Genomic DNA, 23,429 nt, shown 5'->3' with positions numbered 1-23,429 from the left:
GGCCGAGATTCGATTCTCTCGTCTAAAATTAATCCTCCTATCATACTGGACGATACAAAGAATTATGTTTTAGGATTGATTGACTTTGTAACATTCAATACAATACCGAATGTGGATGAGACTAATAATATTTTTTATATTGGGTCTACAAAAATTAAGATTCCTCCTGGTTCATATGAAATATCTGATATAGAGAGTGAAATTATGAGGCAATTGAATGAAGTGAAATCGAAAGAAAGTACGAAACAAGAACTCAAAGCGAAAACTTCAAATATCATAACCAAAGAAGAGGAAAATTCTGAGAGTAGTATCGATCTGAAATTGTATGCAAACCGAAATACTTTGAGATATGAAATCATGTCCAATAAACCAATTCATTTAGAAAAACCTAACTCATTGGCACCTCTATTAGGATTCGAGAAAAAAAAATTACAACCGAATAGAAAACATATATCGGTTTTTCCAATCAATATCTCCAAAGTAAATTTGATTTGTGTTGAATGCAATTCAATAACGAATTCATTCAATAATGACAGTGCCGTACATTTGTTACATATGTTCTACCCCACCGTACCAAGTGGATTTCGAATTATTGAAAAAGTTGCAAATGTTATCTATTTACCAATCAACACTAGACATATCGATGAGGTTTTCCTTAAAATAAATTAACAAGAGGGTAATTTAGTCAATTTCCAACAGGAAACGATAACAGTAAGACTTCATCTCAAAAAGCAGCTCTGATGGTATTTTTATATAATATTACAACTTTTCCAACAACATCAACAACAGCACATAGTATAATTGATAAAGATCCTGGAAAATGTGTCACTATAGGAAGTGCTGTTAAATGGTTAACATCAGAAAATCGACAGTTTCTTCTTTCACTTGGTTTTCGAGTACTTTAAGTGTCAAAGTGTCAAAACGGCTACTTTTTACGAGTTTTGGTGTAACCTCAAAGTCAACATCAGTTCAAGATTCAGACAAATTTTATTATTTTTCAAGTGTTCTTGCGGTGGCAGAAGCAGCAGCAGCAGAAGTAGCAGAAAAACAAAAATACTAGATAGTGGAAAAAGGAGGAAAAAAACGCAAAAATGAGCTTTAATACATTGAATATTGGTGAACCTGTATTGATGGATGATTCTATAACTAATTACGAGATGCATAGTCATCCACCTTATGCAAATACGACATTCAATAATTCTGATGAAATTAGAATTCCTATTATTCAAACTCAAGATATTTATACATTGCCATCCCAAAGTTACCTTTATATCGAAGGACGATTAACTGATGCTGAAAATAAACCTAGTATAACATTAAATTTTGTGAATAATGGTATGGCATTTCTGTTCGATCAGATAAGATATGAGATAGGAGGCACGGTAGTGGACAGGGTGAGGAACCCAGGTATAACATCATCTATTAAAGGATACATCTCTTATACAAGTAGCGAATGTGACAGATATAATAATGCCTGTTGGAATCATTTGGAATATCCAAAAGTATTCGATTCGAATGGATACTTCAATGTCTACATCCCCCTGAAACACCTTTTGGGTTTCTGTGAAGATTTCAAGAAAATAATCGTAAACATTCGCCAAGAATTGGTACTCATTAGAACAAGTAGTGACGTAAATTCTGTAATATCAACAAAGGATAATGAAAAACCTAAAGTTAATTTAACTAAAATTCTCTGGAGAATTCCTCATGTTCAAGTTTCCGATACAGAAAAATTGCGATTACTCAAGTACATTGAAAAAGGACGTGACTTAGGAATTGCATTCAGGAGCTGGGAACTACACGAATATCCACTTTTACAACAAACAATGACTCATTCTTGGAATGTGAAAGCATCTAATCAATTGGAAAAACCTCGATTCATCATTGTAGCTTTTCAGACTCAGAGGAAAAATCAGATCAAGAAAAATATTAGTCATTTCGATCATTGTAATATTACCAACATCAAACTCCACCTCAACTCAGATGTATACCCTTACGATAATATGAATTTGAACTTCAAGAAAAACCAGTTTGCATTACTTTACGAGCTCTTCGCCCAATTTCAAGAATCCAACTATTATAAAACTTCTGGAGAGCCGTGTCTTACATTGACTAAGTTTCACGATATCGCACCTCTATTTGTTATTGATTGCAGTAGACAAAATGATAGCTTAAAGGTAGGAGTGCAAGATATAAGACTCGACTTCGAAGCCAGTGAAAATATTCCTGCAAATACATCAGCATTTTGTTTGATTTTACACGATCGTTTAGTCAGATACACTCCACTAACAAATTCTGTGAAACAATTCTAGAGTGAGTTATGATGAGTAGTAATAATAGAATAACTTTCGATGAAAAGAAAAATGAAGTTCATTACATATTTGCTTGGAGTTTCGCCTATAGAAATGCAAGAAAAACTTATTGGGAATTTTTTGCCATTGATCGAACACGCTTCCAGCGACGTATTCGGAGCAGTTCAGCTTTTATGGATCCAATTCTAGAAAAATCACATAGACAAAAAATTTTCGACCAAAGATTTCGAGAAGAAGAAGAGCTTGGAAAATTTTAATCTTATTCCTTGTTTTGATAACAGAAAAGTATAAATAGATTCATTGGATTTCTAGTTACTAATAACGTTTTATCTCAAACATGAATACACAACAATATGATCAAATTGACATTGAACAGTATACCAAAAATTTGATCAGAGAACTTTGTCCTGATATGGAAGAGCATAAAGTGTCTTCCGAAGCAAACCGTTTGATTATCAAAGCTTCCAGAATTCTTGAGAAGAGGAGAGCAAAACCACCAAATCAAATATATCGAAACAAAAATCCAAAGGATCCAGGAATTAGAAAATGAGTACCATTGTTTTATGAAAAATGTATGACAGATATAGTGTATGTATTAATAAAATTTCATCAATATTCTTGAGTTTTCTTCTGACTGTCATACCATGAACTTTCAAACTGATGTTAAAAGGGATATTATTGAAGAACTTCATAAACAAGCCCGAATCAATTTCAATAGACGAAGAGTAATCATTAAGGTTTTCGATGACCTTTTTTAAGATGATTTAGTTGAGATGATACCATATGCTAAAGTGAATAAAGGATATAAATATATTCTAACTGTGATAAACTGTTTTTCGAAGTTTGCTTGGGCACTACCTTTAAAGAATAAGACAGCTAATGCTGTGTCCAAAGCTATGGAAGAAGTTTTACGTAAACAATCACCACAAAATTTACAAACTGATTCAGGTAAAGAATTTTTCAACTCAGAATTTAAGAAGTTGATGGAAAAATATAAAGTTAATGATTATAGTACGTTCAGTGGAAAGAAAGCATCAATAATTGAGAGATTTAATAGAACAATGAAGTCTTGGATGTATAAAGAATTCAATTTTCAGGGTAACTATAAGTGGCTTAATGTATTGAAGCATATTTTGGAAAAATATAACAATTCCACTCATAGAACCATTAAAATGAAACCTGCTGAAGTGAGTAAAAAAGATGAAAATAAATTACTTCACACAGCCTACAATCATATCAAACAAATTGACTCCAATAATAAATTCAAAGTAGGAGATCGTGTACGCATATCTAAATTACGAGGAATTTTCGATAAAAAATATTTTCCAAACTGGTCAACAGAAATTTTCACGATAGCAAAAGTACAATTGACAAATCCTGTAACCTATTTATTGAAAGATGATAAAAAGCAAGATATTTCAGGAGGTTTTTACAAAGAGCAATTACAAAAAGTAAAACATCCTGATATATATCTCGTAGAAAAAGTACTTAAAAGAAAGAATGGAAAAGTTTTCGTTAAATGGTTAGGATTCGATGACAAACATAATAGTTGGATAGATAAGAGAAATATTGCGTAATCAGCATTCGTATTATAAATACTGTATGAATCAGTATATTACTTTATTTTTACGGTGTCATTGAGTGTGGTATCATGTTTATCATCGATGTGCAAGGTTTTCAATATGGTAAAGAAAATTTTTCATGTAAAGAAATTGCAATTTTGAATGTTGAAAATGGAGTATGGTACCATCGAATGATTAATTTACCAATAGGCATCAATCAATATATGCCTCATGTGAAAAAACATATGAACTGGTGTACAAATAATCTACATGGATTGTCATGGCAGCATGAGCAAAGTTCAACAACAGTAGCAACCATCAACTACGAACAAATTTCGGAGTTCATCAATAATTGTGTTGGTTTTGATGCTGTTATAAGTGTGAAAGGTTGTGAAAAGAAAAAATGGTTAAGTCAACTCATTCAAAATGAAATTTCCGATTTGTATGAAGAAGGATGTCCTGCAATAGAAAATTTGAAAAGTTTTCTCAAGTCACACCATTGTATGAATCATTTAAATAACAGTTTGAATTGTGCACTAGAAAATGTTTTTTTATTGAAATATTGGTATTCACACTGTAAGAAATAAATTCTGAATTCTTGTTCTTATAGAAAATGAAATATTTACTTTTCACACATTCTTATTATACATGTGATATTTACTACATTGCAGAAATAAAAAAATATGTTTCTCAATTTTGTTTATTTTACTATAATAATTGAAATTTTCACAATCACAAAAAATCTTGGGATTCTTGGAAATAAGTAGGGTGTTGAGAGTTTTCTTCTTCAAAATCTTCGATTATGACAGGAGATAGTGATCGTGTTGGAAGGGGTAGAATTTCTTTTGATGATGATGATGAAGCCTTCAACTTTTTTGGTGGTGGAGGTGATGGAATAGCGTCCACGTCATCATCATCTTGTATATTGAAATTGAACCGTTTCACTGCTGTTTCCAGAAACCCCAATTCCTGTTCATTTTCAGCCATTGCCCGGGTTACTTTCACTGGCAAATTACCAAATTTCTTAGTCAAAGTAACCATCTTCGGACTGTATTTTAAATATACTAAAATACAGTCCTCAGATTTTTTTACGATCTGCTTCACACCATATCTATAACAATATGAAAAATTGTTCAAACACAAGTAATAATATTATTTGAAAATGACTTACCTGAATAATTGTTTAAGCACCACCATTGCCATATTGACGGGCAACATTTTTGTATTTGTAATATTGATAATTAAAGTTGTCGGAATAGTTGACATTTTTGTTGTTGTATCGATTCACTCGTAACTAGAATGATTTTCCAAAGACATAGATCCGTCAATTTATACTGTGAAATTGTGCTGAAAAAAATGAATAACATCGAACGTATGTTGTTCATGCAATGATAAACGAGTGCATTATCATGTATCAAGTACGTGATATAATTTTTCTATTAATAAATATCAATACCGCGTTACCATAACACACGTGTAAAGTTCATGATTTGCGAGTGCATTATCATGTATCAATTACGTGATGTAATTTTTCCATTAAGAAATTCATTGCCATAAACAGACGTTTAAAGTTCATGATTTACATAATCATATAAAAGATGACCTCTAAATTATGGAAATAGCGCGCATTCAAAAGACAGCGGTTAGAGTCTTTATGAAATTTTACAATTGAAGGTGAACCTTAATAACTATACACCAATAAATGTAGGTATTTCCACATATATTGAAGTACCTAAATTCATTCAAAATAAAAAGGCTGTCCTTAACATTCAAAATAATGATCCGTACTGTTTTCTTTGGTCTATTGTGGCAGTTCTTCATCCATGTGCAACTAATGTCTGTAAAAAATCATCATATCCACATTTTTCTAATATATTGAAATATGAAGGGATTGAATTTCCACTCAAAATTAAAGATATAACAAATTTTGAGAAAATGAATAATATGTCAATAAACGTTTTCGGTATTGAAAAAAAGGAAATCGTTCCTATCCGTTTGAGTAATCTTGAATTTTTAACAACAATTAATTTATTAATACTTCAAACCGAACATGATTTCGATGATGTTGATTCATGTGATGAAGAGGAATTGATGGACTTAGATGAAAATGTGAATAATTTCAAAACTATTTATCATTTTGCTCTAATAAAAGACATGACGCGGTTGTTGTGTGGACAAAGTGGTGACATAAATCACAAAAAGTTTTATTGTACCAAATGTCTCAACCATTTCTATTCACAGGAAGTATTGAACAACCATACACTGTGTCCGTAAAGTATGGAACAAAGTCATTTTTAGCTAAACAGGTCATTTTAAGAAATAATCCTGAAACACGTCGATTTTTGATGTTAATTTATGGTATTTTAAAATAATAATCTAATATACAGGGTGAATTACGTTCGAGTAATGACGTCACCGTCATTTTTTTTAAATGGAACACCCCCATTTTGTCTCAATTTTCGGATTACTCTAGCTGAGCTGATTCCAAAAATGTATCACATGTTGATTCCAATTGGTACAGGGTGGACAAAAATACAGTAGTTGTGTGTGCGCTAATAAAGTAACGCGTAACATTCTTTATTAGGTAAATCAACAATATTATCAAAAATACTTATTGTCTAGCGGCAATTGGTTTAAATGTAACACCCCGTAGTTTGCTACATGTTTAGAGTAATAAAAATGAGCTGTTTCCAAACATGTTTGGTACTTGTGGTCTAGCAGACAGAATATGAAAGAAATTATTTCTTATCTACATTTATAAAAAACATAGTCGTCTAGTTTTTTGTGAAATATCATTATTTGTTTAGTAATTTATTGATGTTCAGTGACAGTTTAGTACTACAATATTTTTGGTATTCGTGAATATTCGAATGATTGCTTAGATTTAATTGGAAGTAGAAATGGAGTTAAGTGTAAAACAAAGAATTGAAATACTTATGATGATTGGGTATGGAGACAGATCGCGAACTCAGATGGAAGTGTGCAATTTGTTTAATGATAAATATCCAGAAAGACCTATAACGCGTTCAACAGTCAGTAAGCTGAAAACGAAATTTCGAAAAACTGGTACGGTTGCAAATGTACGCAAATCAGGTCGTCCCCCTGCAAATGCTGATACAGCATTAGATGTTTTACTGAGTTTTGAAGAAGATGCGCACAATTCTGTTCGTAAAGTTAGTCGCGAAATCGGTGTTGGCAAAACAACGGTACAAAAACTATTGAAGCTTGAAAAATGGCATCCTTATAAAATCAAACTTGTGCAAGAATTAAACGAAGATGATCCCGATTGACGACTCCAATTTTGCGAAGAAATGATGGATAAATGTCACCGAGACCCTCTCTTGTAACAAAACGTTATTTTTTCTGATGAGTCCACTTTCACGTTAAATGGTGAGGTTAACCGTCAGAATTGTAGATACTGGGCAAAAGAAAACCCCTACTGGATGCGTGAGCATCATACACAATACCCTCAAAAGGTAAATGTATGGGCTGGAATTGTACGAAATTGAATCATTGGACCCTACTTTATCGAAGGTAATTTAAAGGAGGCAAAGTACCTTGAGTTTTTAAGGGAGTATCTCGTACCTACTTTACGTAATTTATTTCCCAGCAGACGTAATCCTGGAGGTTTTGATGAAAGTTTATGGTTTCAACAGGATGGTGCACCTCCACATTATGCTGTAGATGTTAGAAGGTACGTAGATGAAATTTTTCCGAACAGGTGGATTGGTAGACGTGGACCCACTGAATGGCCAGCGAGGTCACCAGATTTAAATCCTTTGGATTATTTTCTGTGGGGCCTTCTGAAGAATGTTATTTATAAAAAGAAACCAGCAAATATTGAAGATGTACAAGTGAAAATTCGAACAGAAATAAACAATATTACGCAAGAAACCATACACAAGGTTCAATAAGAATTTGTACACCGTTTGGGTTACTGTCAAATACAGCAAGGGCTGCAGTTCGAACATTCAATATAAAGTCATGTATTCCAGCATATTCTGTCCGCTAGACAATAAGTATTTTTGATAATATTGTTAATTTACCTAATAAAGAATGTTACGCGTTACTTTATTACAACACACAACTACTGTATTTTTGTCCACCCTGTACCAATTGGAATCAACATGTGATACATTTTTGGAATCAGCTCAGCTAGAGTAATCCGAAAATTGAGACAAAATGGGGGTGTTCCATTTAAAAAAAATGACGGTGACGTCATTACTCGAAGGTAATTCACCCTGTATATTAGATTATTATTTTAAAATACGGTAAATTAACATCAAAAATCGACGTGTTTCAGGATTATTTCTTTAAATGACCTGTTTAGCTAAAAATCAATTTGTTCCATACTTTACGGACACAGTGTATATTCACCGGTAGAAAAATGAATAAAACCAAAATAACTCTACCATCTGAAAAAAAAAATTTATCTTTCACAGACTTCAAAAATAAAGAACCCGTACCGTTTGTGATTTATTCAGACATTGAAAGCATTTTGGAAAAATATGAGGATGTGAAACCTAGTAAGAAAATTCGAATATTTCAAAAACATATTCCATGTAGTGTAGCATTTTACTTATTGTGTACTTTCGACAATTCAAAATAAAAATTCGAATTATATACTGGTAACGATTGTATCAGCTGGTTCGTCAAACGTTTACAACAGCTAGCTTTCGAATTAAATCCAGTATTTTCCAATGTGGTTCCAATGATTCCGCTATCACCTCAACAAAAACACGATTTCGATTCAGCCACTAACTGTCATATTTGTCTAAAACCATTCACAGAGGATCAGATCAAGGTTTAAGGACCATTGTCATATATCTGGAAAATTTCGTGGAGCAGCCCATTCCACCCCTTGCAACATTAACTATCAGAATGATAATATGATACCTGTTGTTTTTCATAATTTATCTGGTTACGATAGCCATTTCATTAGAGCTTTACCGAAAGAGGTTTCTGGTGCTGTCAGATTGTTACCAGTAAATAAAGAAAAATATATATCATTTAGTAAACAAATTGACAATACAAGTATAACATACCGATTCCTAGACTCTTTTCGTTTCATGGCAAGTAGTCTAGATAAATTGAGTTCATATTTAAATCATTCAGAAAAGGTAATCACAAAAAGTTTCTGTAAAAATCAAGAGGAATTTAAACTTTTATCTAAGAAAGGTATATTTCCATATGATTATTTTGATAGTTGGGATAAAATGAACATTGACAAATTACCACCGATCGAATGCTTTTTCAATAAATTGAGAAAGTGTGGTGTAACAGAAGATGAGTATTCACACGCTGTTAAAGTATGGGATACTTTTGAAATTCAAAATTCACAACAATATATGGAGTTATATTTGAAAACAGATGTATTACTTTTGGCTGACGTTTTTGAAAAATTTCGAAAAGTATGTATGAAAACATACGATTTGGAATGTTTGAAATATTACACTGCACCAGGTCTAGCTTATGCAAGTTGTTTAAACATTTCAAAGGTTACTTTGGAATTATTAGATGATGTAGATGAGCTAATGTTTATTGAAAGGGGTATAAGAGGAGGAATATCTCAATGTAGCAATAGATATGGTAAAGCTAATAATATTTACATGAAAAACGAGTTAACCCTGATCAACCCTCATCATATCTCATGTACTACGATGTTAATAACTTGTATGGTACAGCATTATCAGAATATATCAGAAATAATCAGAATTATCAGAATGGAAAAATAATACTGATTTCTATTCTGAAGATATATTTAATACACCTAATGATTCTGAATATGGTTACATATTAGAAGTTGACTTAGATTATCCTGTAGAACTTCAAAATGTTCATAAAGATCTTCCATTATGTCCTCAAAAAATGATTCCACCCTTATCATCATCAAAAAATCCAAAATTGTTAACAACACTTTTCGATAAAAAAAATTATGTTATCCATTATAGAAATTTGAAACAGGCAGTCAGTTTAGGTCTCAAAATCAGCAGAGTTCATGAAATTTTGAAATTTAAACAAATACCATGGTTAAAAACTTATATTGATTTGAATACGATGTTAAGACAAAACAGTAAAAATGAATTTGAGAAAATTTTTTATAAGGTAATGAACAATAGTATCTTTGGGAAAACAATAGAAAACTGTCGTAAATATGTACTAAGTGGGAGGGTAGATACGGAGCAAAAAGTCACATATCAAAACCGAATTTTCATAGTTTGACCATTTTTGATGATGATATGGTAATCATTGAAATGAAAAGAGTCAATATAGAACTGAATAAACCCAATTATGTGGGTTTCAGTGTTTTGGAAATTTCAAAAATTATTTTATATGACTTTCATTATAATTATATCAAACCTAAATTCAATGAAAATGCGAAATTGTTGTATACAGATACTGATTCATTGATTTACCACTTTTTCACCGATGACATTTTTGCACATATCAAAGAGGACAATTCGGAATTCCATTGGTAAATAAAAAAGTTTTAGGTTTGATGAAAGACGAAAACAATGGAAGAATTATGAAAGAGTTCATTGGCTTAAAGTCGGAAATGTATGCGATAAAAGTAGAACATGGAGAGAATGACGGGGAAAATTTGATAATTAAAATAGATAAAGGTGTCACCAGAGCCTCTCTCAAAACAATAAATTTTCAAAATTACTACGATTGTCTATTCGGAAATGAACATTTTGAAGTAACGGAAAATCTGATTCGTAGTAAAAAACATGAGGTATATACAATAAATCAAAGAAAAGTTGCATTAACTCCTTTCGATGACAAACGAATTGTAAATTATTTATCAAGTGATACATTGCCTTGGGGTTTCAAAATTTAATCCACACTTGTAATATTCATTTTTACAATTGATTAACTTACAACTTATATTTTAACACAATGGAAAAAACGTTTTTATCTTGAGTTCTTTTTCCGATTGATTTGTGATTTTACAGAGCAATATGAACAAAGCAATCCAGGAAAATATTATTAGTAGCACTAATGGAAACGAACTTCCTCAAGTCAATGGTCCTTCAAAGTATCGGTGTAATGACAGGAGATGTTTGAGAGTTTATGAAAGTTTTTCATCAGAATATAACTTTTGCCCACCCTGTCATCAACGTCGGGATTCTGGGTCCTATAGACAAAGAATAAGGAACGAGAGGGATTCGAGAAGTCAGTTGAGGAGACAACAACTGACAGCATAACCATCATAACCGCTTCAACTGTTCATTATTCATTCAACAACCACATGAGGAATTTAATTTTTTGACCTCCAACATTGCACACTTTCTGTTTCAGTGAAAATCAAAAGATGAATTTTAGCGATTTATTCGAGGACACTTTATTGAAAGCATGTGAAGATATGGAAAAAACTTTACTACAACTCTGTAAAGAGAAAAAAGAAAAAAATATAAACCTTAAAACGAAAGAATCCATTAAAAACGTATTATTTTGCAAACTGTGTGATACTCCAAAAGACAATAAGGAAGTATCGAAAAGAAGTACAAGACAGTATTGTGAAAATTGCAAAAAGAAAACCGTTTTTGAATTATAATCACCGAAGCATCTGAGAATTGATAAACGTTATGCAGACAATCGTGGAGTCATTCGTAAGTAACCAATAGCATCATTAACATCATTATGCCTGTACCAGTGAAATATAAGTGTACTAAATGTGGGGGAGAAACAAATTATCCGAATATATTATGTTTAGAATGTATAGTTGAACAGATTTCACGTGACGTATATGGTATAAAACATCCCTAATACAACTGTTACGTGTAGTAGTAATCGAGTTGCTTTCAAAGAAACACACACACACGCACAACGATAAAAATATGTATTTGTTGTACATTATTCTTCTACTTTCACAAATTTGCAACATCCTAACTTCAAAAGTTATTTATATCAATACACCATACAAGTTGGAAAAATGGTAGCTTTTTATTAATGGAAGTACATCTAGATACGATTATTTTGAATGAATATCCAGCTTTCTACTCTGAAAAATCAATACCGTTATGTAAGATAAACGAACAATATTCCTCAAACATTTTTGTAATTATTCTTCCATTTTTTCAGATTCTACGGTAACATGTAAGGACAAAGGAAAAAAGTATAGGTGCGGATACGTTATTGGATCACACGAAAACTTTCATCCCATTGTTCCATTCAAAAGCCGATTAATGTGCGGACATCATAGCATTGAACAATTTCATAAACCATCCATAACTTACAGAGGTTTCTGGTGGACAACTGTAAAAGATTTTTATGAATATGCAAATATTAATCTCAAAAAATATTTAGCTCTACCAGAAATTTGTTATGTATACTTATTGTCGTCTAAAAAAGATGAATTTTTGAAAATAACCCATACATTGTGAATACCTACTAATTAATAAACGTTAATAAATTACGTATTTCCTTTTTCACAATATTCATGTTCAATCATACATATGACCCTTAAGGTCAGCTAATCTGGTTAATTATCAGTGAAACACCAAATATTCCAACGAAATGCAACAAAGTATTCAAGTTTAATTATACATGTGACCTTAATGTCAGTTAATCTGGTTTTCTATCAGTAAAATAACAAATATTTCAACAAAATGCAACGAAAATATCCTAATTAAGTGCAACAAAGTATTCATGTTTACTTATACATATGACCTTAAGGTCAGCTAATCTGGTTTTTTATCAGTAAAATAGCAAATATTTCAACGAAATGCAACGAAAATATCCTAATTAAGTGCAACAAAGTATTCATGTTTACTTATACATATGACCTTAAGGTCAGCTAATCTGGTTTATTATCAGGCAAACAACAAGTATTCCAACGAAATGCAACGAAAATATCCTAATTAACTGCAACAAAGTTGTCTCAAGGTCAACTGGCGCACCGACAAAGTCATCGAATAAAACACATTGGCGTACGCCTGGGTACATGCTTTAACGAAAAGGGGTCGCCTGATGAGGGTTTCCGAACTGGGGTTGCCCGAAAAGGGTTGGCCGAAGACGATTCACTGAGCCAAAAGGTCTCTAATACGACACGGCTAATCTACACCAGCCGAGGCCTCTTCTTACAACACCCTCTGGTCATTGACCATCTCTTACAACCCTCTGGTCATTGACGATCTACAAGAACAAGGGTTGCTCAAGAACACATTGTCAACACCATTGTTCTTCGCCTTTTTGACACACTTCTTCATCCCAAACAACCGCACCCCTTACGCTATCGATGGACAGCTCGATGGCATGGTTACCATTGTATCTAGAACCACGTTAGCTATACTACTTATTTTATTAGTACGATTGGAAACGCTTGTACAAGCGAGTTAACACATTCGAATACGAGACTCGAGTCAGTTGGACTCGGGTTAGCGAGTACGAATCGATGCTTCCTAACTCGAGTACCGGAATCGAATCTGGCGTACTCGAATCAAAATAAATTGGTATTCGAGTAGGCGAGTTCTAAAGCAGGAATCGAGTCTGACTTGAATAAAACCGCTAACACATCGGCACATCACTAACTTTTTCCCTACATTTTTTCAGCTATCAAATTCAAACAATCGAAATGCAAGAAAGTTTTGCAACTCTTGCCAAAATCACCATAAGTTAAGCTATCATTTGAAAAAATATATTTTGTTATTTCAAGATAAGGTAATCAGAAACTGTTTTTTTCATTTTTATACCCGCGTAAGTCTCAAAGCACGTATCTAGTTGGTTACTGAGCAATGAAACTACTATAAAGAACTAGTTTGGCATACTAATTTACTGAGCTTCCTCTTCCTCTTGAAGGTGTCGAGGTGGTAAAATAGCAGTTTGGTGTTGTGAAAAATTTTCAGTAATGTAGTGAAATGTTTGAATATGATTGTTTTCATTCTATGATACTCCCAAATTTTCGAACGATTCTGCTGCATTGCGAATGGGTTCAATATACTCCTATTTTTGTAATCTTATGGTTGGTATTTGTGCTCAGGGTTGGTTCTGGTAATCAGGTACTCTAATGACACAGGAGGGGGTTGTACAAGCATATATAAGATATTCCAGGAACATGGACCCAGTTGTAAAAGTGTTTTGATTGTGTTCAACTGATAGTGTCAGTGTTCTTACCACTACTATTATATTCCTACGATTCGTTAGTTGGAATCATGGCAGAAGTAATCATCAAGGTGATTAAGTTTCCTTAGTGTGCTCTTATGAGGAGAACAACAGCCTCATCATGCTGTTGTTCATCACAATCATCATGGATTGTGAAATTTTGATTCGTCTTCCACCAGCGCAGTAACTGGACTTACATAAAATTTATATATTTGCATGTAAAATTGTTCGACTATGAAAAAATAAAGTATTTCAAAGAAAGAAAAAGTGTTGTTCGAACTTTATGTTTTTACTGAATCAGAAACGTATATTTTTTTGCTTTCGACACATGCTAACAACTTTAATTTTTTGTAATTTTGAAATGTTTCAAAGCTTACGTATTCAAAATCACTTCATTGTGAGATATTCACCTAACAGATTCTCAAAACGAAACACGTGTTTCGCCATACAATGGCTTCTTAGGGCGTGTGTAAATTCTTTACAGAATTTTGATTCGTCTTCCACCAGCGCAGTAACTGGACTTACATAAAATTTATATATTTGCATGTAAAATTGTTCGACTATGAAAAAATAAAATAATTCAAAGAAAGAAAAAGTGTTGTACGAACTTTATGTTTTTACCGAATCAGAAACGTATATTTTTTCGCTTTTAACACATGCTAACAACTTTGATTTTTTGTAAATTTCAAATGTTTCAAAGTTTATGTATTCAAAATCACTTCAGTGTGAGATATTCACCTAACAGATTCTCAAAACGAAACACGTGTTTCGCCATAAGATGGCTTCTTAGGGCGTTTATAAATTCTTTACAGTATTTGAATTAAAAAAGTTTCAAAACACAGTTTCCGTGTCAAAGTTGTGTTGTGGGTATTAAACAGTTATTTATTCGGATTAGAAATGATCCACAGTTTCCGCTGTCAGTTGTTGACAGTTAATCTGTAGATTATCAGAAAGCTTTCGTGAGACTTCGTTTATAATGTGCGACCACAGTCTTCGTGGGATTGTCCCATTGCACAAACAATTACTCATACATCAATCTGATGCATCAAGTACTAGTTGAGAGAAGCTTTGGCTTTCTACTTCTTCATATTTATAAAAAAAAATATGAATCTCATCGATAAGCTATGGAGTTTTAAAATTATTGGATGCGTTCTCAAAATACGAAAAGAAGTTTAAAGATTGTTCAATTTTAAAAATGGTTAGATAAGTGCATTATGAATAAAAAAAACAACTGTAAATTGTTATTGATTTTTTATATCGACAAATGAAATTAATCGGATATTTTTTTCTTATTCTATTCGTACAGTAGGAGATTTGAGCCGGTTCTAAGCCTCCCCCCACAACTATGACGTAATAATTGCTTTTTTTTTGTTGTTGTTTAGTGAAGTCAAGGCAATGTGACCTTGAAGTGTCTGGTGATTTTTTTTTCATATGAGACTGTGTGTGTGTGTGTGGGAATGTACGGTACAGGGTTTCATCATGTGCTTGTCTATGTACAAACATACTTCGAAGATCCTCCAAGTAATGAATGTTCCATCAAGTTAGTAGTGGTGTGACGACACAGCAGCAACCGTTCATCGGTAAGAGAGCAAGATATTCACTCCACGACGTGTGGCTGAGTAATGCGTATTCATCGGTCTGCCCTCACCTCTCTCGATTTAGAGAAGGCTGTGACGTAACGCATCGCTCTACCCCAGCAGCAACCGTTCAACGGTAGGAGAGCTAGATGTGCACTCCAAGGCGGGTGGTTGAGTAATGCGTATCCATCGATGTGCTCTTACCTCCCTCGATGTGGTGATGGCAGTGACGTAAAGCATGACTCTACCCACACTCCCGATGGTGATGCGCAGGCGGCGAGGACTGTGCTATTCAAGAAGCGGGCGAGTATTGGTTATGTCAGTTTTCATCGAGTGAGTTAGTGAGAACATATCATAGAAAATGTATTCTTGTGAATGCGGTAAATCTTTTACTCGTAGTGACAACCTTCGTCGTCATCAGCTCCAGAGTTGCCAAGGAGGTCCATCAGTGAAACAAGTGAGATTAGATGACGCTGCAACACCTATGTACACATGTAATTGTTGTAATGTGACGATTCCATTGATTCAAGTGAATTCTCCCAATAGAAGTCTGCAACATAAGAATAATGCATGTGTACAATTCAGTGATGGTCTTGAAATTATAAATAGTGCTTTCAAGCGTTGGATTGCTACATACAGGGTGCAGATTTCCATTGTTTCCACCGATTACATGTTATTCTTTAACGAAATCAGGCAGAAAGTTATTGAATTATTGGAATCAGCTATCAGGGTTCTCAAAATCATCAAAGTGAATATGAAAGTATTTGGGAGTTATATTCTGCAAACGCAAGAACTGAAGGGAACCAAATCATTTAACTCTCAGAATAGAACAGTTGACCAATCTACTGATTTGAATTCCTTATTTGATGGATTTCGAAATGAAATTATCGCTTAAACAACAGAATTCCAGGAACGTGATTCAGGTAAGCATTTCTATCAAGTTATTGGATGTATCAGTAATTTTGATTTGTATTTGAGGTTGGACTTGTGAAAAAATCATGTTTCTGGAGGTGAACATCAATAAATACAGCCCGCTGAGTGGATGTTCATATTTGAAGCTACCTGAATATATAGAGCGTTGGAAGGCCGTGGTTAATGTCCGTAATGAAGATCAGCATTGTTTTGCATGGGCTATCACATCAGCACTACATGCTGCAATCGATAGAACGTCAGAAGTTTCATCATATCCACATTTCAATACTGTCATAGATGTAACAGATATGAATTTTCCGGTAAATTTGGAGGATATTGTGAAATTTGAGGACAAGAATGATATTTCAGTTAATGTGTACGGTTTAGAAAGTAAATTCGAAAGGGGTAAAATAGTGTATGAATTAATTGGACCATTACGTTACTCTCAGAGAAGACTTAGGAGACATGTCAATTTGTTACTTATCACAGATGATTTCGGTAATAGTCATTATTGTTGGATCAAAAATCTTTCAAGATAAGTTTCAAGCCAATTATCAGCTCATGAACATAAGAAATATTTTTGTGATGGATGTTTATTATATTTTTCCAATGAGCAATTACTATTGCGTTATAAGATAAATGATTGTAATCACTTGAGTACTACAACACCATCAACCAATTTCAAAGTCAATTAAAATGCAAAATCAGATAAATGTGGATGTCATCCCACAAACTGAGAAATATATATCATCATTCAATATACAATACATCTGATCAAAATATACAATCCTACAAACTAATAGAAAGATGATACATATCTGAAAATTATTCATCATGAGAATTTCATATTCAAAGATATAGATTGTCATGGGTTTACATTATCATGAAAATGAGATTCTAGTGATAGTTTCAGATTCATGCCTAGTTCTTTGGAGAATTTAGGAGCCAATTTAACATCTGATCAGTGTATCGAGATGCGCAAACATTTCCCACAAATTGAAAATTTCAATTTAATGAGAAAGAAAGGTGTATTTCCCTATAATTTTGTTGATGACATCGACAAACTGAATCATCCAAGACTTCCAACCAAAAATCAATTTTATGATAAACTCAATTGTGAACATATATCAGATAATGATTATGGGAGAGCTCAACTTGTTTGGAATTTGTTCGAATGTCAGAATTTGGGTGAATATTCTGATTTATATTTAAAGTCAGATGTGTAACTATTATGTGACATTTTTGAAAACTTTAGAAATATATCTGTTGATAAATATAAATTGGATCCGGCACATTACTTCACCGCACCAGGATTATCATGGGATGCCATGTTGAAATATACTAATATTGAATTAGAATTACTAACTGACATTGATATAGTTCACTTCTTTCAGAAAGGTATTCGCGGTGGAATCAGTCAATGTAGTGAAAGGAAACATAAAGCAAACAATACATTTTTACCGAATTATAATCCAAATGAACCATATGCAAATTCGAAAGTTCCCAAATTAATTCCAAATTTAAACGATAAAAGAAAATATATTGTTCACTATAGAAACTTACAGCAAGCTGTCAATCATGGCTTGTTAGTGATGAACACACATATAGTATTGAGGTTCAAGCATTCATGTTGGATGAAGCCCTATATAGATTTGAATACTGAAATGCGTAATCGGTCTAGGGTATTTGGGGTAGTTATTGGCCCTTTAAGGTCTGTCATTTTTGTAAATATGAACAGAAGTCATATTTGATCATAAAACGCAATTCACTATGTTTTGATTTATAGAGTAAACTTTGAACTTCTCCTTAAACACAATTGGATCATTCTGATAATAAACAAAAACATATTTTGAACGTCCCAAAATGAAAATATTCGAATCCACAGTAATTGGCCGCTATACTACAGAGATTGGCCATGTGATATTGTAGTTATTGGCCCATAATTACCAATTTATTTTGGAACTCTAAAACATAAGTGAGTGAATATCAAAGTGCTAATAAATATATAGTTGAGTCATTAATTCTGGATTTCATTAGATTAGATAAGATTTATACAATTTGTTGTTTCTTCAAACACGTTTTGCAATGGAAAATTGCAGAATTTGATTGATGTAAGTTGTGTCTTTTCATACATTGAATATGGTAAGATCTGGCACATTCCTGGCACTTGATTCCAAAATAATTTGTGAAAGATTATTTGCGCAAATATAGCATAGTCCAACAGATATCTTGATATTAAGCTCCTCCGATATCCCAACTTCTTTTATCAGATTTTTCAAAGGGTATTCTTCATTGGGGTTGAAAATAACTTCGGAAATGATATTTATGGAATTAGAATTTTTCAGTGTGAACGACTGTGTGTTTTGATTGAGTTTTTGATTTGATTGTGTCCTGGACTCGTTTTGAAACAAGTTTTTTGTAACACGCTGCATGCTTTGCGATACTTCTGCATTTTCCATTTTCGATACACATTCAACAATGTTCTTTTTGTTCGATTTTCTCATTTCCTTTCTTACAGGTTTCTTTTTTTATTCTCTATCGTCTTTTCTTTCTTCAATATCTTTTGTACCTGTCTTTTCCAATTCTCTTCCATTCAAAATATTCCCGGTCTAGATCTTCAAGATTAGGCTCTGTCGGTACCGATGGTTCACTCATATGTATATTATTTTGTCCTAACTCCAGTTGGTTTTCAATGGTAGTTAAATTAAATTCGTCTTGATATTCAGTTGGATCCAATTCGTTACTTTCTCCCCTACTTGTGTTTTTCTCTGGTTCTTTCCGCACAGTATGAAATTCTTTCCACAGTTTATGAAGCAGAATGAAATCTGTACAGTCATCATCAGTTTTTCCACAGAAGTTTTGAAACAGTTTAATTTTCTCTTCACCTAGGATATTTTGAAAGGTTTCGTAGCCCATTGGTTGTGGCTGTCTATTATACTTTTCATCCTCTTGTTTTTGATTTTGTCCCCCCAAACATTTTGAAAAATCTATCGAGTCTGGATTGAAAGGATATAATCCAGTGGCGCGAAACCCGTCAGTTATAGTCTTCTCCCTTGCATAATCTTTGACCACTTCCTCTAAAATGGGTGCGAATTTATCTTTTCCAAGAATACAATTCAAATTGTCTGTCCTCCATTTCAAAACTACTTTTTTCCAGCCACTTTTGATTGGCTTGAAAGCAGATACATCTGCTGGTTGAAGGATTCTAGTAGCGTTGGGATAAAGACAAATCAAAATAATTTTCAATTCTTTACAGATATCACTCAATTCGTATGTCAGGTGGGTGCTATGACCATCTACAAAAAGGATTATAGGAAACTTAATATTATTTTTCACCAAGGAGGGATGTAGGACATTGCAAATATAATCTTGGAAAACTTCTGCTTTCATCCATCCCGTATCGCTTATACCTATTCCCCATTCAGGTGGAACGGATGCAGCAATTTCAGCCTTCAATCTTTTTCCCGGATATATGATCATTGGTGGTGTTGTAAGACCTGTGGCAGAAAAGGTGAACATAACTGTAATATTCTGTTTAGAAGAGGCGTGTTCTACCTCGTAGATATTCTTAGAACCCCTTGGTGCCAACACTCTTGAATTCTTTGGACATAAATTGAAACAAGTTTCGTCACCATTAAAAATTCTTGAGGGATCAATCAATATCTCATCATATTCCTTAGATACCAAATAGATGTTAATGTCTCAAAACCATTTTCTAATGTCTTTCTCTGATACGTTGGAACTAGCGGAGGAAACAGCCTCAGGTGTTCGAATTGATAAAATGGTGTGGCGTCGAAGAAAGGCTTTATACCATCCCTCATGTGGATAATTATCCTTAAATTTTCGTGGTACTTTCTCTAAAACTGATTTGACGGCCGACTGGAGATCTTCCTTTCGTCTCGGAAACCTTTTTGCGCATTTTCCACTACCCATTTGACCAGAAGCTCTTCTTCTGTACTGGTCAGTATGGGAGGTGGACCCGGACTTATTTTTGTGAACTTATCACTCCTCCTGAATTGTAGGGTTGCTCGAGGAATACTGAAATGTCTGGCGGCCTCTCTGAGTGGTACCCCATCATTAATTGTTTTCAAAGCACTTTGCAGCTGCTGCTCGCTATATTTTTTGGAATAGCGACCACCCTCTTCAACTTTAGGCATTTTGCACAGCTGAAAAAGCACAGAAATACAGTGATTGGCCCCAGTTGATTATAGTTATTGGCCTCCGGCCAACAACTGTGTACATATATTTTAACGCCTTCATTGCATAGTTTAATCATACCTATCCTTGTTTACTTGATCATTGTCATGTTCATAACAATCATATTCGAGCACAATAGATTTTATAGTCATTGGCCTAGGGGCCATTAACTGTTTATTGCTAATATTTCCAGGCAATCATTGGCCCCCATAATAAATTGAGATTTAGAGGTTGGAGCCATATAAATGGTCGAAAATCAATATATAATGCAATACAAACAATAAAAAACAACTATACCACATATTGCTTGTACAAAATTACGTGACTTGACTCACCTCAAATCACACTTTTCTTAGCAAAACACTGTTTTCACACACGAGTTATGCACCATGAAAGGAGATTACCGCCATTTTTGCGCAATTATGCCAACTGTGAAATTTGATATTATCTAGTGATAGAAAATAGTTTAGGTTTGTTTTAACGCCACCGGTGTATTCGTACAGTATGGATTACAGTTGTTATAAGCGTTTGAAAAATGCATGGCCAATGACTACGTGGGGCCAACCACTGTAATAGTTAACCCTACGGAAAAATTTATTTTTATTACAGGAATATTATTGTTTTGGTTTTTATTGCCTTTCAGGAAAAACTTAACTTGAACAATTTAAAATCGAACGACCCTGCTAGTCTTTAGTTAAACTGGTGAACTTCCATTTTGAGAATGAGAGGTTTCACAAGATAGTTTCAAAGTAGATATCATATAAGAGAAAACATTTTTCAAAAAATACCTGGCATTTCCATTAAAGCTAACAGATCTCTTATTTTTTATTAGTCATGTGGGCTAGGCCTTAAGACTGGCAAGTTAACAAATCTAAAAATGAACTTCAAACCGGTTCAAGCAAGTCTTGAATATACCTACACAATAGAATTGAATGGACTGACGCCCAACAGAAAACAACTACTATTGTACGAACTTTCCCGTCACACATTATAAGTATGACTTATATAAAAGAGTACTCCCTTGAAAATGTCACATGTAAGTCATTTCGCTGCTTCCAATTGATAGTGTGTATTTGCTTATTAGTTTTTGAAGATTTTGAATTACTAAATACAGAAACAACCACTTCAAATATATACAAACACGGCAAGGTTAAGATTTGATAAGTTTCAGATAAATCTTCACAACTAGAGATGTAAGAGACACCAGTGATACAAGGTATCAATTTTTCTGTGATTATAAACACATAATTAAAACAAGTGGATGACCCCCATCTCAGTCGAGATTTTGACAATATATAATATAACATTATCAGCTGTTTCTTCATCACAAGTAATCTCATATTTCTGAAAAAAGTCTAAATTCATTCATTGGTCTTCAGGTCAAGTTATTGACAATAGACAAGCCATATAATTGAGTATACTTAGATGCTAAGGTTGGTTAGGTCCGAAGTGAGTGGGTCTATTCGACCCTCCACCACAACCCGCAAGGGTTTATTGTGGCCAAACTAACCCAGCTTCTTAACGAAGTCGATTAGCTTATATGGTGAGTGATCTTTCAGTTCAGATGGTAAGGTTATGGCTCTGCCGAACTCTAAAGACCTGATTCGGTCCCCAGCGGGGCAAGCACAAAGTATATGCTTTGTTAGTAAGGTAGTCGGATAGCCAAGTTGCAAGATTTCCACCGTGATACCCACGACAATCTTTCCATTCTGATTCTGCGTACGCCACAGCTCTCGCTCCCGAATTAAATTTACAGAGTGTTCAATTAGAGTTGTAAACTCGACATCAATCTCCTCTGTAGACTCGCCCCTGAACTAAATTTACAGGGAGGCCCGTTGGAGTCGTAAACTCGACATCCATCTCCTCTGTAGACTAGCTCTTGAACTATATTTACAGGGAGGCCGTTGTATGGACTCCGTCCATAAAGGTCCTACGAGTAGCTAGGGAAAGAAGGTCCATCATGACAGAGCCCCGCATTACCATGACAAGTTGATGCTACGACGAGAGGGCGCTCGGTATCCAGATGCTGGGTTAAGTCGAATGATAAACCAACTCCAAATTTTGAATAATTAAGTTATTGGGGTTGTGTGGTTGACGCAGTCGAGAGTCCTGCTTAGATTACAGAATATCCCAACAGGGCACCCACCCGCACCAACCCAGTTAGTCAGATTTTCATAAAATTAGTGAACAGCACTGAAATCCATGCTGGTTGTCGATCATCAAATGATTTGGCTTCAAGTGAGAAGTCAGCCTCTTTAAATAGTTATGGGATGATAATTACTAACCAGTTGTTGGTCGGCCCTTTTTTAAAATCGTAACGACCTTGCCAGTCTTTAGGTAATCTGGTGAATTACAATTTGAAAATGAGAGGTTCACAAGATAGATCAAAGGAGATATCATATAAGAGAGAACCATTTTCAGTAAAAATACTGGCATGTCATCAAAGCCAACATATCTCTTATTTTTTGAGTAGTCACTGGGCTAGGCTTGAAGACTGGCAGCAAACAATCTAAAGAAATGAACTTCAAAAGATCAAGCTAGTCTCGAATATACCTAGGTTGAATGGACTGACGCCTATCAGAAAACAACCACTCCTCTGGCTAATACCACGAAGGACGTTGGATTATATCCGACAGGCTTCAGTGTAGGATTCTTCACAGAAAATTTCCTGCATATACAATTGGCAATACAACTGAAAGAGGCGACCTTCAATTTTACCAAGTGTGCCCGTTCCAAAATTGATGGTCACTCTTTCAGTTGTATCG

General features: G+C 33.9%; 2 protein-coding genes, 1 long non-coding RNA gene and 1 pseudogene across 3 annotated transcripts; 2 read left to right on the top strand and 2 right to left on the bottom strand.

Moving 5' to 3' along the window:
• The first annotated feature begins 1,091 nt into the window (after positions 1-1,091).
• On the top strand, positions 1,092-2,312 carry LOC141486929 (uncharacterized). Its single transcript, XM_074185546.1, has one exon. The coding sequence runs from the start codon at positions 1,092-1,094 to the stop codon at positions 2,310-2,312; it is 1,221 nt and encodes a 406-aa protein (XP_074041647.1).
• A 1,711-nt stretch (positions 2,313-4,023) lies between these two features.
• LOC141486927 (uncharacterized) lies at positions 4,024-8,807 on the bottom strand. The gene is made up of 2 exons (XM_074185545.1): positions 5,046-8,807; positions 4,024-4,985 (listed from the first exon to the last, which is right to left on the bottom strand). Exons 1-2 carry the CDS (start codon positions 5,138-5,140, stop codon positions 4,607-4,609), a joined length of 474 nt encoding a protein of 157 aa, XP_074041646.1. The 5' UTR covers positions 5,141-8,807; the 3' UTR covers positions 4,024-4,606.
• A 1,231-nt stretch (positions 8,808-10,038) lies between these two features.
• Positions 10,039-12,213, top strand: LOC141486926 (uncharacterized). Its single transcript, XR_012468128.1, has 2 exons — positions 10,039-11,487; positions 11,960-12,213. It is a non-coding gene; the product is annotated as an uncharacterized lncRNA (long non-coding RNA).
• Positions 12,214-17,379: 5,166 nt separating this feature from the next.
• On the bottom strand, positions 17,380-21,216 carry LOC141486928 (uncharacterized; annotated as a pseudogene).
• Between the last annotated feature and the right edge of the window lie 2,213 nt (positions 21,217-23,429).

The sequence above is a fragment of the Leptinotarsa decemlineata genome, unplaced genomic scaffold (genome assembly GCF_025532065.1).
Source record: "Leptinotarsa decemlineata unplaced genomic scaffold, Ldec_3_MD MMD2_tig00026380, whole genome shotgun sequence".
In the NCBI taxonomy this organism is placed as follows: domain Eukaryota; kingdom Metazoa; phylum Arthropoda; class Insecta; order Coleoptera; family Chrysomelidae; genus Leptinotarsa; species Leptinotarsa decemlineata.
The sequence above is the reverse complement of the archived record's forward strand: the minus strand, read 5'-3'. Positions and strand labels throughout refer to the sequence as shown.

Excerpts from the sequence above, each read along its gene's own strand:
- LOC141486929 (XM_074185546.1), top strand. The coding sequence starts at position 1,092 with ATGAGCTTTAATACATTGAATATTGGTGAACCTGTATTGATGGATGAT.
- LOC141486927 (XM_074185545.1), bottom strand. The coding sequence starts at position 5,140 with ATGTCAACTATTCCGACAACTTTAATTATCAATATTACAAATACAAAA. Across the intron at positions 4,986-5,045 it reads GTGCTTAAACAATTATTCAG|ATATGGTGTGAAGCAGATCG; the intron begins GTAAGTCATTTT and ends ATATTGTTATAG.